This window comes from Hyaena hyaena, unplaced genomic scaffold (assembly GCF_003009895.1).
Source record: "Hyaena hyaena isolate Hyena2069 unplaced genomic scaffold, ASM300989v1 scaffold_467, whole genome shotgun sequence".
NCBI classification, from domain to species: domain Eukaryota; kingdom Metazoa; phylum Chordata; class Mammalia; order Carnivora; family Hyaenidae; genus Hyaena; species Hyaena hyaena.
The window spans coordinates 77,083-93,732 of record NW_024081100.1 but is presented as its reverse complement, the minus strand read 5'-3'; the positions used below and the strand labels follow the sequence as shown (position 1 = coordinate 93,732).

General features: G+C 39.5%; 1 protein-coding gene across 3 annotated transcripts in view; it reads right to left on the bottom strand.

Moving 5' to 3' along the window:
* Positions 1-14,082, bottom strand: part of CFAP97 (cilia and flagella associated protein 97) — a 35,723-nt gene extending 21,641 nt beyond the window's left edge. Inside the window, exons 1-2 of one of the 3 annotated variants that reach the window (XM_039253855.1) lie at positions 14,018-14,082; positions 4,630-5,669 (exon numbers count right to left, since the gene is read on the bottom strand). In XM_039253855.1, the coding sequence (XP_039109786.1) occupies positions 4,630-5,653 (1,024 nt within the window). In that variant the 5' untranslated portion in view covers positions 5,654-5,669; positions 14,018-14,082. Of the gene's footprint in view, positions 1-4,629; positions 5,670-13,756; positions 13,775-13,903 lie in introns of those variants that run through there. The other 2 variants (XM_039253856.1, XM_039253857.1) reach the window with 2 other exon arrangements.
* Positions 14,083-16,650: the final 2,568 nt, after the last annotated feature.

The following is a 16,650-nucleotide window of genomic DNA, read 5'->3' as shown; positions in this document are numbered from 1 at the left end:
TCGGGAAGGGGCAGAGAGAGAGGGAGATACAGAAACCGAAGCAGGCTCTGAGACTACACAGAGCCCAAAGCAGGGCTCAAACTCATGGACCACAGATCATGACCTGAAGCCAAAGTCGGAAGCTTAATCAACTGAGTTACCCGGGTGCCCCTAGTCTGCTACTTTTAAACACACAAATCACATTAGAAATTAAGAATAATGCAGCATTAGGAATAAGACAGAAAAAAAAAGCAAATATACTAAGATGCATGTTATTAATACAAAGCATTAGTGAGCAGTCTGCATTATCTCATCATAGAAATTTTTATGATTTAATTTTAACTACCTTCCAATTTTTGCATTACAAATGTTACTTTTAACTTTTTAAAAATTATTTATCTTTGAGAGAGAGAGACAAGAGCACGAGCAGGGGAGGGGCAGAGAAAGAGGGAGACACAGAATCCAAAGCAGGCTTCAGGCTCTGAGCTGTCAGCACAGAGCCTGATGTGGGGCTTGAACCCACGAACCGTGAGATCATGACCTGAGCCAAAGTCATATGTTTAAGCTTAACCGACTGAGCTACCCAAGTGCCCTTGCATTACAAATGTTAACTTTTAAAAACAATTCTGTGGGGATGCCTGGCTGGCTGAGTAGTCAGTAGAGCATGTAACTCTTGATCTCAGGGTTGTGAGTCTGAGTCCCATCTTGGGTGTAGAGTTTACTTAAAAAATAAAATCTTATAGGGCGCCTGGGTGGCTTAGTCGGTTAAGCGTCCGACTTTCGCTTGGGTCATGATCTCGCGGTTCGTGGGTTTGAGCCCTGCGCCGGGCTCTGTGCTGACTGCCAGCTCAGAGCCTGGAGCCTGTTTCAGAGTCTGTGACTCCCTCTCTCTCTGACCCTCCCCTGCTCACGCTCTCTCTCTCTCTCTCCTAGAAATAAAACATTAAAAAAAATAAAATAAAATAAAATCTTATAAATAAATAAATAAAATTCTGTCAACTTCAGGGAAAACAATTCAGAGTATTTTTTTTGGTGATAATAAAATCTGAAATGTTTTAGTAAAAATTATACTTTTGGTAAATGAGTTTGAAAGTTCTCAAAAGCTTTCTGATTGATGGGGATATTAACAACTATAATTTCTATACAACGTATTCTGAAATATGTCATTTGTAAGATCAGTGAGTGAATATTTTCAAATAATCTATACCTCCTGTTATACAAGGTTAAAAGACACATTCAAGATGTACTATCGATAAATAAATTATAATGTAAAGACTGAATTAGTCTCAAATTTCACACTGCAACTCACACTTAAGAAACTAATACCTGTGGAATTTTAGTATGGTATCAAAGAATATCTAAAATTAATTGAAAAGGCTACTAAAATACTCCTCCATTTTCCAAATAGATCTGTGGGAGACCAGATTTTCTTCACATACTTCAGCCAAAACAACATATCAAAACAGTTGTATGCAGAAACCAATAGGAGAATCCAGGTATCTTCAATAGTCAATCTATGACAAAGATGGCAAGATTACAGAGTGGGGAAAAGACAGACTCTTCAATAAATGGTGTTAGAAAAACTGGACAGCTATACGCAAAAGAATGAAATTGGACTATCTTACACCATATACAAAAATAAACTCAAAATGGATTAAAGATTTGAATGTAAGACCTGTAGAATGTAATTCCTAGAAGAAAACACAAGCAGTAAGCTCTGTGACATCAGTCTTTGCAGTATTTTTTTGGATCAGTCTCCTAAGGCAAGGATAATAAAAGCTAAAATAAACAAACAGGATTACATCAAACTAAGAAGCTTTTACACAGTGAAGAAAACCATCAACATAATGAAAAAGCAGCTTACTGAATGGAAGAAGATATTTGAATCACACACCTGATAAGAAGTTAACTTCCATAACACATGAGAACTTATACTCTCAAAAAACATAAAAAAATAGCTTGATTAAAAAATGGGTAGAGGAGGGGCGCCTGGGTGGCTCAGTCGGTTAGGCATCCAACTTCAGCTCAGGTCATGATCTCACGGTTCATGAATTCGAGCCCCGTGTCGGGCTCTGTGCTGACAGCTAGCTCAGAGCCTGGAGCCTGTTTCGGATTCTGTGTCTCCCTCTCTCTCTGACTCTCCCCTGTTCACGCTGTCTCTCTTTCTCAGAAATAAATAAAACGTAAAAAAAAAAAAAAATTAAAAAAATGGGTAGAGGAACTGAATAGACCCCCAATGAAATATTACTTCATACTTGTCAGAATGGGTAAAATAAAAAAGATAAGCACTATTGGCGGGGATGCAAACTGGTGCAGCCACTGTGGAAAACAGTATGACAGGTTCCTCAAAAAATTAAAAATAGAAATACCATGTAATCCAGTGATTCCAATATTGGATATTTATCCAAAAGAAAATAGAAATCATTAATTTGAAAAGATATATCCACCCCTATGTTTACTGAAATATTACTTACAATAGCCAAGATATGGAAACATCCATAGATAAAGAAAACGTGGTAAGTGTATGAATGTGTCTATATACATATGTATACAATGGAATACTACTTATCCATAAAAAAGAATGAAATTTTGCCATTTACAACAACATGGATGGACCTAGGGGATATAATACTAAATAAGTCAAGAGAAAAACAAATACTATATGATTTCATTCATACGTGCAATTTTAGAAACAAAACAAAGGAAAAAGAGACAAAAAGACTCTTAAATACAAAAGGAACAGTGGTTGCCAGAGGGGGGATGGGTGAAATAAAGGGGATTATGAGTACTTATCATGATGAGCACTGAGTAGTGTACAGACTTACTGAATCATTGCACTGTACACCTGAAACTGATAACCCTGAATATTATACTTTAATTAAAAACTAAAAAAAAAAGTACACAAGACCTGTAGAGCTTTCCAAAGATGACATATAGATGGCCAACAGATACATAAAAAGATTCTCAAGATAACTAACATTAGGGAGATGCAAATCAAAACCACAATGAGATATCACCTTTCAGAATGGCTAAAATCAACAATACAAGAAACAACAAGTGTTGGTGAGAATGTAGAGAAAAGGGAACCGTCTTATACTGTTGGAAACATAAACTGGGTGCAGCCAATACAGGAAACAGGACAGAGGTTCCTCAAAAAACTAAAAACAGAAATGCCCTATGAGCCAGCAATCTACTTTTGGGTATTTATCCAAAGAAAATGAAAACAATTTGAAGAGATAATATACACCCTTATGCTCAATGCAGCATTGTTTGCCACAGCCAAGATATGGAAGCAACCTCAGTGTCCACCAACAGATAATTGGATCAAAAAGATTTGGTATACGTATACAATGGAATATAAAGAGAGAGAGAAATCTTGCCATTTGTGGCAACATGGACCTAGAGGGTATGATGCCAAGTGAAATAAGTCATACAAATACCATACTTGTTTTTCACTTGTATGTGGAATCTAAAAAAACAAATGAACAAACAAAATGAAACAAGACTCTTAGACACAGGAAATAAGTTGTTGCTAGACTTATCATGGGGATCATTTCATAATGTATAAAAGCATCGAATCATTAGGATATACACCTAAAACTAATAGAATATTCTATGTCAATTACACTTCAAAAATTTTTCAATCTTAAAGGAAATGAAACTTGAAGTATGCTTTTTTGTCAACTTGGTAATTTTTTCAAATAATGCTCTTTAACATTTAACTTAAAATCTGAATAGTTCCCTACAGCTCATTCTGAGTTCTTTCTTTTTTTTTTTTTTTAAATTTTTATTTATTTCTAGGAGAGAGAGACAGCGCGAGCAGGGGAGGGTCAGAGAGACAGGGAGTCACAGACTCTGAAACAGGCTCCAGGATCTGAGCTGGCAGTCAGCACAGAGCCCGACGCGGGGCTCAAACCCATGAACCACGAGATCATGACCTAAGCGAAAGTCGGACACTTAACCGACTAAGCCACCCAGGTGCCCCCTGAGTTCTTTCATTTACCAGCATTCTCACCACTTTCTCTGAGGTGAAGACAACAGGTTAGGTTATTTAAACTTTAGTGCTGTTGCCTTTCTAAAAGAAGAAAGTGCACTGTATCTTTTTTTTTTTAATGTTTATTTTTGAGAGACAGAGACAGAGCATGGACAGGGAAGGGGCAGAGAAAGAGAGAGACACAGAATCTGAAGCAGGCTCCAGGCTCTGGGCTGGAACCCATGAACAGTGAGATCATGACCTGAGCCGAAGTCAGACGCTCAACTGACTGAGCGACCCAGACACCCCAAAAGCGCATGGTATCTTATGCCTACATCCCTTTCAAATGTGAAAACATCTGGGTCCACCTCTCCCATTTATCTTATCTAGCTGTTCCCTCTAGGTTTTATGACTTTGTAAGACACTAAAACAAAATTTAGGGTGGAGTAGTTTCTAGAGTGAGTTAATTTAGCTTCTCAGTAGTATAAATGATGTTTGAGATATTTTTATGGTAAAACAAGATAATTCGTAAAGTTACTATACTATCAATTATCCAACAATAAAATATATCTAGAAAAATCTATGCAAATTAAGTGTTTGATATTTAAGCTCAATATACCATGAAGTTTAATAACTAAGTTCAATACATTCAGCTTTTAAAAAGAAAAGAAACTTACCTTTCAAAAGATGATTAAGGTCCATTGTGTCATGTACGACTTTTTGTTTATATCTGTGGTCTAAACTGGAATCTAACACTGAAGATTTTGGAGTGAGATCAGGTCCAGTTTTTTCTTTTCCCTTTCTGGTGGATTTCAAACATTTTGAATTATTTTTTAAATCCTCAACATTTCCATATACTTCTTGACTCACGTTTTCTTGCCTTTTAATTTTTACTTTTTGATCATTTGATGCTCCCAGTTCAAAAGACTGAATAGGGCTGATGTCTGGAGTTGAGAGAGGAGTGACATCTGTCACAGTATCTTCAGATTCCTCAGTGCAGTCACTGACTTTTAGTTTAGTACTTGAAGGCCGTGTTCTTGCTGATTTTATTCCTGATTTATATTTCTGTTTTGGTGACAAGTGGGTTACACCAGACAGTCGTTTCTTTAATGATGGAGATGAATCAGAAATACATTTATCAGACCCTGTATCTGAACAATCTGTACCTGAACTTGAAGATGAGGAGGACAATGAGGAAGAAGAGGAAGAGGAATTACTTTTGGAATACTTTTTACTTATGTTTTTTTTAAGGTTATTTGGTGGTTTAGCTGTCTTGGACCTGACATGCTGCGTTTTCCCATCATCACTGCTTTCCTCTCCATCTGTATAATAATCATCTTCACCTTCTTTTACAATTTTGGGAATTCTACTTGGCATGGGCAAGTGCATTTTATGCCCTGTTGTAGCATCCCACAATTTTTTTGACCTTGAAGTGGTCAATGATAAAGAATTTCTGGTTCGCGTATTATCATTTTCTACGGGGTATTCTTCTGGAGGAATTTTCTTTTTTATTTCATTTTCTTTTCTTTGTATTCCAAATTTCAAGTTTACATTTTCTGTATCTTTATCTATTCTCTCTTTAGGGTCATCATTTTGCATGTCAAAAACTGAGTTACTTTCACATTTCTTTGCTTCTTCAAAATCACTGTCAAAGAAAGAATGGTCCACTTCACCTTCTGATATATCTCCAAACCGATCCATGATGGTAAAAATATATCTGGAAAAAGAGGCCAGTGTTACCATCAGACTAAACAATAATTACTAATGCTTTTCTTATTTTTTTTTTTACAGTAATTGCATGTGTGAAACTGAGAAGTTTGGTTATAGACAAACATGACACAAAACGCCCAAAAAATAGTAACTCAGTGAAATGATAATGGGGCTATAGTAGTAATAACAAATTGTACCAGTGATTTGAAAAATAAATAAGTCAGTCTAATAGTTCAGTTCACAAGTTTTCAAGGCAAGCATATCACAAACATATACCTAGGTGAACCCTAAGGAAAATCTGCCTTCTAGAAGTACAATTAGTTTAGACTAAGAAAGGATGGTATTAAAACCTCCTAAAATCAGCTAAGCCAGCTTGAATTCAGAATTTGACTTTTAATGCTATTCTAAAAAAACAAACAAAAAAAAAACAAACCCAACAACAATCAAAAAACCATAATGACTTGGAAGGTAACTGAGGTAAAGAATTCTGGAGGTAAAGAAAAAATAAGGGCCTAGAGTATCTTACTGTTCTCAGAAGGCACAATATTCAAATATGCCTGATATAATGGTAATATAACAAAGTTTCCAGTTTAAAAGGGCCTCCTCTGTCCAGGTTGGACAATTTAACACTGAAAACCAAAGCACACAAAACTTAAAAATGAAAAAGTTCTTCTGTGGAAAACTATTAGTCCATGACATTCAAAAGAGCAAATAATATGAGCTACATTAAAGGAACGGCACATATAAATTTCTAATAATATACAGCCAACAATCCAATTTTGTGCTGAGTATCAAATTATGATTAATTCTGTTATGTCAAATCAAACAATAAAAGATTATGTAATCTATATTCTAAAGTAATCACAATACTCTGGAGTCTTTAATTGTTGAAGTGATACTGCAAACTATAAAAATAAGTACAAATATGATTTAAAAGTCAACCAAACTTAAGCTATTAATACTAATGCTATAGGTTAATATGATCGATTAGAGGTATATGTGGGAATACATTTTATCATCATGGGTAATTTTCTTTTGCCTTTAAGGTTTTCAAGAATTTAAGAGTCTGACATATTAAACTTATAAAAATTTATTCACAATCAACTTGTACACACTTAAGGGAATCTGATTAAATTAATAAGGTTAAACTTATTAGGTTTATTAAAAATGTCTAAGTGCTTACTAAGACATCCTTTATTAGATATGTCAATATCCCTGGTCAAGAGGTCAAGGTACATAAGAAAATCAAATACACTAAAATTGAATTGTGCTATTAAGCAAGTTTGCAAATGGTATACAATGTTCAGAGAAATTTAAGCTAAGTCCAGATTAATAAAAGTACAAATAAGTTCCAACTTCGGCTCAGGTCATGATCTTGCAGTTGGTGGGTTCAAGCCTGGCATCAGGCTCTGTGCTGACAGCTCGGAGCCTGGGGCCCTCTCAGGATTCTGTATCTCTCTCTCTCTCTCTGCCCCTCCCCTGCTTGTGCTGTCTCTTAAAAAAAAAAAAAAAAAAAAATGAATGTGAAAAAAATTTGTTCTGGGGCGCCTAGGTGGCTTAGTTGGTTAAGCGTCCAACTTTCGCTTAGGTCATGATCTCGCAGTTCGTGGGTTCGAGCCCCGTGTCGGGCTGTGTGCTGACTGCCAGCTCGGAGCCTGGAGCCTGTTTCTGACTCTGTGACTCCCTCTCTCTCTGACCCTCCCCTGCTCACGCTGTCTCTCTCTCTCTCCTAGAAAGAAAAAACATTAAAAAAATTAAAAAAAAAAATTTGTTCAAAAAAAAATTTCTAACATACTGGGGCACCTGGGTGGCTCAGTCAGTTGACTGTTCAACTTCAGCTCAGGTCATAATCTCACAATTCATGGGTTCAAGCCTTGGGTTGGGCTCTGTGCTGGCAGCTAGCTCAGAGTCTGGAGCCTGTCTTCCGATTCTGTATCTCCCTCACTCTCTGACCCTCCCCTGCTCACGCTGTCTCTCTCTCAAAAATAAATAAAACGTTAAAATAAATAAATAAATAAAATACAATTCTTAACATATTATTAGAATTAAATTGATTTAAACTGAGATAAGATGTCTAAGATCTTATAAAGTTAAAAAAATTAGATAACTTATACCTAAATCTTAAATATAAGAAAGATTATTTCCTAAAAAAAGATATTATTTCTCATAGCATAGATCAATGCCCTCTTAAGTTTTAAAACTCAAATCAATAGCCTCCTCCACAAGTCCTCGAATAATATTTAATAAGGTTTTAGATGTCATATTTATCCATTGTGAAATTAAAGTCTATTCTCCTTTTTTTTTACTCTCTTAATTTATAAAAATTGAAACATGTCCTTTAAAGGAATTTGGCAATTAATTTTCAGAGTTGTAAGAAAGCCTTAAGCCTTCTGAATCAGTACCTTCATTTCAGAAATTTATTCTAAGAATATAATACTAAAAATGAGGAATGGAATTCATATTATTTCAGTAATACTGAAAAAACTTCAAAAGAGGAATATTATAATTCCATTAAAATAACTATTAAATCAGGAGTCAGCTAGCTACTGTGCATGAGCCAAATCTAACCTGCCTTTTGTTTCTGTAAATAAAGTTTTACACACGACAGCTGCAAAGTTGAGTAGCTGTGATTGAGACCATATAGCCCACAAAGCCTAAAATATTTACCAACTGATCCTTTACTGAAAAAGTTGTGGATCTCTGATTCAGGTGATATATCAGCACGAAAAATGCACAATACAAAACTGTTAGCCATATTGGGTTAATAATACAATTTACACACTTAAAAACTGGGGCGGGGGGGGAGGGCAAAATTAAGTTTATCCGTTAGAAGAAAAACCAACAACTCCACTGCATTTTTTATATTTCCATTACTGTTATAATGTCCTTGCAATAAACTAAGCAAGTAAGTGATAACTGGGAGTCCGCACAATGAAAAAGAATGACTTGAGTCAGACACACTCTCACTCAAACTTGGTTCTGTGACAACTGTGTATCTGGGTACCTGTACAAAGATGTTCATGACAGCTCTATTGCTTGTAATAGCAACAAGTTAGGGAAAAACTCAATGTCTAATAAGAGGAAAATGGATAAATGAAATGTTGTATGTGATATACTATATGTCAGTCAAAAAGGGTGAGCTGAAAGCTACAAAAATAAAGTTTACTAGAAGAGCAGAATTAAGTGAACAATACAATTATTTAAAACTTAAAACATACACAATACTAAATTCCTCATGGGCACAAAGTTACATAGCATGGACTGGAAGACCATACATTAAACAACTATGACGCTGTGAAGAGAGGCGAGGAATAATGATGAGGAAGCAGACGGTTGTGGGGTGGGGGTGAGGATAAAGAACTTGGCAGAAGCCAGTGATCATGGATTATCACTTAACTAAGGAGTATGATTGAGGGGGTGCCTGGCTTGGCTCAGCTGGTAGAACATGTGAGTCTTAATTTAAGAGTTGTGAGTTTGAGCCCCACAATTGGGCTAGAGCCTACTTTTTTTTAGTGTTTGTTTGTTTGTTTATTTTGAGAGAGTGCAAGCAGGGGACGGACAGACAGAGAGGGAGACAGAAAATCTGAAGCAGGCTCTGCACTGTCAACACAGAGCCTGAGGCAGGGCTCAAACTCAAGAATCGTGAAATCATGCCCTGAGCTGAAATCAAGAGTCAGACACTTAACTGAACCACCAAGGCGCCCCAGGGCCTACTTAATTAGGAAAAAATTAAGGAAGTAGTATGATTGATCATTATCAATCCAATTCTGCCCACCTGAGTTCAGAAAGAAAAACAAAACAGCCACTGAATGGTGAGAAGCTCTTAAAAACATTGTCATTAAATTCTCCCCGAAGTTACCCTCTTTTGTAATGTAATTAACACTTTAACCCAAAATGTCAAAACATGGACTAAAAGGGAGTTATTGTTACTGGTTTTTTTCTTTCTCACTTTGTTACATGGTTAAGAATACTTTTGTGATTGGGACTCCTGGGTGGCTCAGTTGGTTGGGCGTTTGACTTCAGCTTAGGTCATGATCTCACAGTTCCTGGGTTCAGGCCCCGTGCTGGGCTCTTTGCTGACAGCTAGCTCAGAGCCTGGAGCCTGTTTAGGATTCTGTGTCTCCCTCTCTCTCTGCCCCTCCCCTGCTCGTGCTGTCTCTCTCTCTCTCAGAAATAAATAGAACATTAAAATAATTTTTTAAAATACCTTGTGATTAAAACCAAAAATATTTTTTAAGTTTCTTCAAATTTTCAAAACAAATGGTTTCATGGCATAGCCCAAAGCAAAAATTTTCCAGGTCAGTTTAAAAAATAAATCTTTCAGGGGCTTCTGACTCTTGATTTTGGCTCAGGTCATCATTTCACAGTTCTTGAGTCTGAGCCAGGCATGGGGCTCCACACTGACAGTGCAGAGTCCGCTTGGGATCTCTCTCTCTCTCTCTCTCTCTCTCTGTCCCTTCCCCTCCCTCTCTCAAAATAAATAAACATTTTTAAAAAGTCTTTCAAAAACAAATCATCCAAATGATTGTCTTCCATCCCTCAGAAAAATTTATTTACATTTTTCAGGAAATAGACAAAATGAACATAACTAAGTTCCATTTATATTAGTGCTATTATTCTAGTATCTAACAGCTAAAATGTATCTAAGCTTAAGAAGTTTTATTATTCTTATTTACCAATGAGAAAAATGAAGCAGAGCAAGAACTTGCCCAGAGTCACACAATTAGTAAGTGGCACAGCCAGGATTCTAAAGCAGGCTTAGTTTAAGGATCATGTTATTAATCACTGTTCTATTCTGCTTCAAAGTATAGTCTTTCCAAAGGAACTAAGATCTGTTTGTTTGTTTTTTTAACCTTTAAGATACATTGCTGTGATTATCTATGATTTATATGATGGTAAACTGTGGGCAAGATAACAAGATTTTCTTCTCATCATTGGGATTTTTATTTTTTAAGCATTTAAAAAAATTTTTTTTAATTTATATTTGAGAGAGACAGAGTGTGAGCTGGGGAGAGAAAGAGAGACACAGAATGCGAAGCAGGCTCCAGGCTCCTAGTCATCAGCACAGGCCCTGAAGTGAGGCTCAAACTCAGGATCCATTAGATTATCTGAGCCAAAGTCGGAAGCTTAACCGACTGAGCCACCCAGGCGGCCCTGTGATTTTTAAAGCAAAATGGAACCTGTTTAGCAATATGGTTTTAGGAGCAGTTCTCTGCAGGAGAGGGTGGTCTGTACAGTTAAAATTAGATACATATGCCAGTGATTGCCATGCATTTTGCTGGATTTATCTGCCATGTAGCAGTTTTCCTCTAACAAAGTATATTGGAACAAATCTCACTGGCATCACATTTTAAATAAACTAGTAGCCTTAGGTAAATTAAAAAATGTTAATCTAAGTAACAAGAATCCAGAACTTTGTATTAACTTGTGACTCCCTAGAATCCAATATGAGCTTGTGACCAAACCAAACCCCCTTTCCAAAGCGAATAGTGAATGGAATTTCTGGCAAGGAGAGTCACAATTCTGGAAGACACTAAACCTGAAATGTTTCCAGCAAGCCTCCTCTTTGTGTATTTGGCATTTCAAATCAAATCTTGTGATTCCTGATAACCTTGAGGGAGACTTACGTAAAGTTCCTCAAGATGGTACATGGCAAAATAATGCAAATTAGAGCTAATACCCTTCCTGTACCCTCAAAGTTCCCCACAGTCTTGAAAGGAAAAGATTTTACCCCTACATTAGAACTAAGGCCTAGCAAATTTAAACGGCTTGACCAATTATAAGCTATTAGTTTGTTTCAAGTACGCTTCTTGTGATTTCAAGCTTTATCAAATTTGTGAATAAAAAAACCTGAGATGGACATTTGAAAATAAGGATTCAGAAGCTTCTAGGTAAATGGAAAAGAAGCCAACATTCATATAGATTATATACTAAACACTTTCTAAGCACTTTTTCATTAATCAATTCATTTAATGCTGGTAACTACTTTGACGTCAGAGATGAAGAAACTGAAGCACAGAGAGGTTAACTGACATTTTCAACACCACAGGGCTTGAAAGCTTTAGAAAGAGTCAGGATTTGGATCCAGGCGGTCTGGCCAGACAGCAGCCTGACTGATTATGCTGTACTGAAACAACCAGAGGAAGAGTAATAAGCTAAAAATCCAATGGGGAGGTACGCTCTGAAACAGCCAAATAATAACACAATTAATAGCACGGGCATAGAATGAGGGAAGGTGCACAGAGGACCCCCACTTAAAAGGTTCTTTGAAAAAAAGACATGGAGCTTACCAAGTGGCAAAAGCATGACTCAGAAACCAAAAGACTAAAATGCTCTTAAATCATACGGGGATAGCAATATACAGTCTAAGACAACATGCATTATATGCTGCTTATTAAACTACTTCTTGAATGAAGCATTCAGTTTTGGGTGCTATGGGGAAGAGTCTAGAACCTAAGTCATGATCAATGGTTTACAGAACAAGACATTCACAAGCTAGTAAAAAAAATGGCTAAGAGAAAGGGGGGATTCAAATCCTCAAAAGACTGTGATATGAAAAAAAAAAACATTTAGAACTGTTTTCGGTAGTTCTGGAGATAGGACTTGCATCAACAGATGTATAATGTATAAGGAAGCTGTTCTGAAATGAACATAAGAACTGCCCAAATGGAATGGGCTACTTTCTAAGATTATGAGCCACAAGTCACTAGATAATGTTGGAGTAAAAACTGCATGTCCAATTGCTGGGATGCTACAAAAGGAATTCATGCATTAGGAGGATAGGATTTTCCCAACTTTAACATTTTATGAACTAGGTCTAAATTCCAACATCAGTCTGTAAGCCAAATGACTGGAACTTCTCTGAAATCCCTGAATAGACATATAGCTATTTTTCATAGCTAACAGTTTCCTGCCTTATCTCCTTACCAAATGGGGAATTCTTCGCATCTTGCTCATCTTTATACCCCAGTGCCCCAAGTAGGATCTGACAAACATTAGACGTTCCAAGAGTGTTTATCCGATGAGGGAGTCTGGAGTTCGGAGACTTAAGACTGAACTGAGTTCTGCTCTTTGCTCGCTAGCTATGTGAGCTGAAAAATCAATGCTTTTCCAGACAGCTTCCCACAATCGTCCCCCACGAACCGCCACTCCACTCCCCTACACACCAGAATTAACTATCCCCTTATCTGTATTTACGTGGTTCATGGAGTCCTCAACAGTTTTAAGGACTCACCTTCCTAGGTAGTCACAGTTTGCGAGAGGTGGCAGTGCATAAACCATGTGAGATTTTTCAGGCATAATATCCGACAGACAGGGTTATTGTAAGGATTTAAATACTCCAGTGATTTAAACTTAATTTACAGAAAAATTACCCAGTGATCCCATCCATCAAGCAATTTTTCTGATAAACATTTATGTCCAAGTTAATGAGATTCAATTTACATTGGGAAATAAAAATATACATTTAATAACGCGGCAAAGATTCTCTTCACCACATACTGGGAAAGGGTAAAAATTAAAGGGTAGATCACTTAAAAACCCTTCTGCGGCTCAATGAAAACCAGTATTTGTCAAAGCTGACCGGGGGTCCTTGGACCCTCAACCATTTGTCTAGCTCTTACAGAGCCAGCAACAGAAATAATGCTCCTTCAAAGACATCAGGAAAACACACAAGAATATGGCAATTTTTAAACTATCATTTTGCTACTGTGACATTACACTGTTTCTATAATTATATGTATAAAATGGTCTAAAGAAGGTAACCCGTTGGGTACACGAAAATCTCGGCCCCAAGTAAACACCCCTTTTCCAGGAACTCGAGGTTCCGTTCACCACCTCCTTCGAACCACTATCTTCCCCGCCCTCAACACCCCCTCTCCCGTAGAAGAAGATAACTGACAGCCCCTCAGGCCCCGGGGTTCAGGGTCAAGGCCGCGCGGATCAGGGCGGCGGTGACTCGACTCCGGCTCCCGGTTACAACCACTTCTTAACTCCGGGCCGACCCCGGCCCCGACTCCATCCCCGAAAGCGACCGGAGGGCAGGCCGAGCGGTTCCCACAGGGACCAGGTGGGGCTGCGGGCGGCCCCACAGACCAGCCGACCGCGGGCTCGGACGTCTTTGTTGTGGTTACACCCGCCACCTGAGGGGGCGGGCCGGGCCGGAGGGCTGGCGGAGCCGAGGGCTGGGGGTCCCGGCCGGACGGCCTTCCTAACCTCCCGCGCCGGCTTCCTCATACCGACCCTGCGTGCTCGCCGCAGCCGGGGCTCCGGAGAGGGGAAACGGATCCCGAACGGAGGGGAGGGTGGCGGGCGCGGAGCGGGCGGGGCAGCAAGGGTTGCCCGCGCGCCGCTTACCTGGGCTCCTGGGCCGCCGCTGCCACCTCGCGCGCCTCCCGCGGCGTCCCAGGCTCGTGCGCAGGCGCCAGCGCGCGCGCGCGCAGTGCCGGCTCGCGGCTCCCAGCAGCGTGGCCGGAGCTTCCGGAGGCGGAGAGAGTCGAACGGGAAAGGAGGGCGCGGAGCGAACGCTGCGAGTAACGCGGGAACTGGGCCGCGGCGCGGCGGGCGGCGCAGCGGCCTCCTCGAGGCTCCTCGCGGCGGGCGTCACAGAGCGCGGCGGGCTCGCCGGCGGCCTAGAGAGGCTCGACGCGTCGCGCCCTCCTCTGGGTGGCCGGGACTGGGAGGCCGGGCCCGCCACTCTGCAGTGGGAAGGGACACGTGAAGAAACTAATCTTTTAGGTCCTGAGTTGCCCGGTGCAACGTCCAGGTATTACCGCTGTGGCCCCTGCTGTGAACAGCAATGTCGGTGGACCTAGTTGCTAGGGTGGCTACTTTAACTGTGAAAGTGGCTTTAATGGTCTTGCAATTCCTCACAAAAACAACAGGGTAAACATGGGGGCAGCCGTGACTTTGTGATTGTTTATATCCGCAAAGTTCAGATCAAAGAACTAGTTAGTTGTGTGATTCTAGAGCACATTAGAGAGTCTTCTGACTACTGGTACATGAGGTGGGTAATTAAGAGAAAAATGTCTATGGAATATGTTGAATTTCATGGTTTTTTGTTTTTTATTTTTTATTTATTTCTGAGAGGGAGGACAACGTGAGCAGGGCAGGGTTCAGACAGAGAGGGAGACACAGAATCTGAAACAGGCTCCAGGCTCTGAGCTGTCAGCACAGAGCCCGATGCGGGGCTCGAACCCACAGACCGTGAGATCATGACCTGAGCTGAAGTTGGATGCTTAACCGACTGAGCCACCCAGGCGCCCCATGATTTTTCGTGTTTGAACTCACAGGCCTGTAGTAGGTGTGGTAGAGTAATGGTGCTCCAAGTAGGTCCACCTCCTAATACCCAGAACCCGTGAATATGCTGTTTAACGTGGAAAAAGGGACTTGGGCTATGTGACTAAGGATCTTGAGATGGGAAAATTAACTTGGATTATCCAGGTGGGTTCAGTGTAATCAGATGGATTCTTAAAAATGAGAGTCAAGAAGTTTGCAAGTAGTTGGTAGGAGTGGCGGCCATAGAAGCAAGAGGTTATAATGACAGTACTGTGACTATAATTAACACTACTGTGTTGTATATTTGAAAGTTAAGACAGAGCTTAAAAGTTCCCAGTGCACCTGGGTGGCTCAGTCGGTTGGGCACCTCGGGTCATGATCTAGCGGTTGGGTTTGAGCCCCCGCATTGGGTTCTGTGCTGGCAGCTCAGAGCCTGGATCCTGTTTCAGATTCTGTGTCTCCCTCTCTCTCTGCCTCTCCCTCTGCCCGTGCTCTGTCTCTCTCTGTCTCAAAAATCAATGAACATTAAAAAATAGTTTCCATCACAAGAGAAAAAAAACTGTAACTGTGAGGAGATGGTTGTTAACTGGACTTATTGTGGTATTCGTGTCATGACATATACTGTTGTCATCCTAAACATATGCTGTTATATGTCAGTTACATGTCAGTAAAACTGTCAATTTAGGGGCTCCTGGGTGGCTCAGTTGGATAAGTGTGGGACTTGAGCTCAGGTCATGATCTCACGGTTGGGTTCGAGCCCCACATTGGGATCTGTACTGACAGCTCAGAACCTGGAGCCTGCCTCAGATTCTGTTTCTCCCTCTCTGTCCCTCCCCCATTTTTTCTCTCTCTCTCTCTCAAAAAATAAACATTAAAAAAAATTTGTTTTAAACTGTCATTTAAAAATTTTTAATAAAAAAAGGCAGCAGGAGATCAGAGTGACGTAAGCGGCCTTGAGTCAAGGAAAGCAGGTGTCTCTGGAAACTGACAAAGGGAAGAAAAGGTATTCTCCCCTGAAGTTTCTAGAAGGAATGCAGCCCTGTTAATACCTTGATTTTAGACTTCTGAACTCCAGAACAGAAAGAGAATTTGTGTTGTTTTAAAGCACTCAGTGTGTAGTAATTTATTATAGGAGCACCAAAAACCTAATTTAATGGATACTCAATACATTTTTTACAAGTAAGTGCAAAGAAAGCTAGGATCTAAGGGTTATCCATATCCTAGGGAGTGTCGCTAAGGAATTGGCTCTATTTTTGTTCTTCACAATGCATTTTGTACTTTTCAGTTGTAGCTACCAACAAGTGCACAGAATCAGTTTGCTCTTTTTGTAAGCTAAAAGACAGGATTTCACTTAATTCTGTTTGATAAAACTATGCTGGCACCATTTCCCAGGGATGATTGTCTACTCTGTGGTCAAGAATTTCTCCCAAGAATATATGGCCAATAAGCACAGGAAAAGATGCTCAACATCACTAATCATTCAGGAAATGCAAACAAATCATGAGATAGCACTTCACACACATTAGGCTGGTTGTTATAAAAATAAGACAGAAAATAACAAGGATTGGCAAAGGTGTGGAGAGACTGGAGCCCTGTGTTTTGCTCATGGGAATATGAGACGGTATAACTGCTGTGGAAAACCATGGCAGTTCCTCAGTAAATTGAACACAGATTCCACGTGAGCCAGCAATTTTACTTCTGGGAATGTACCC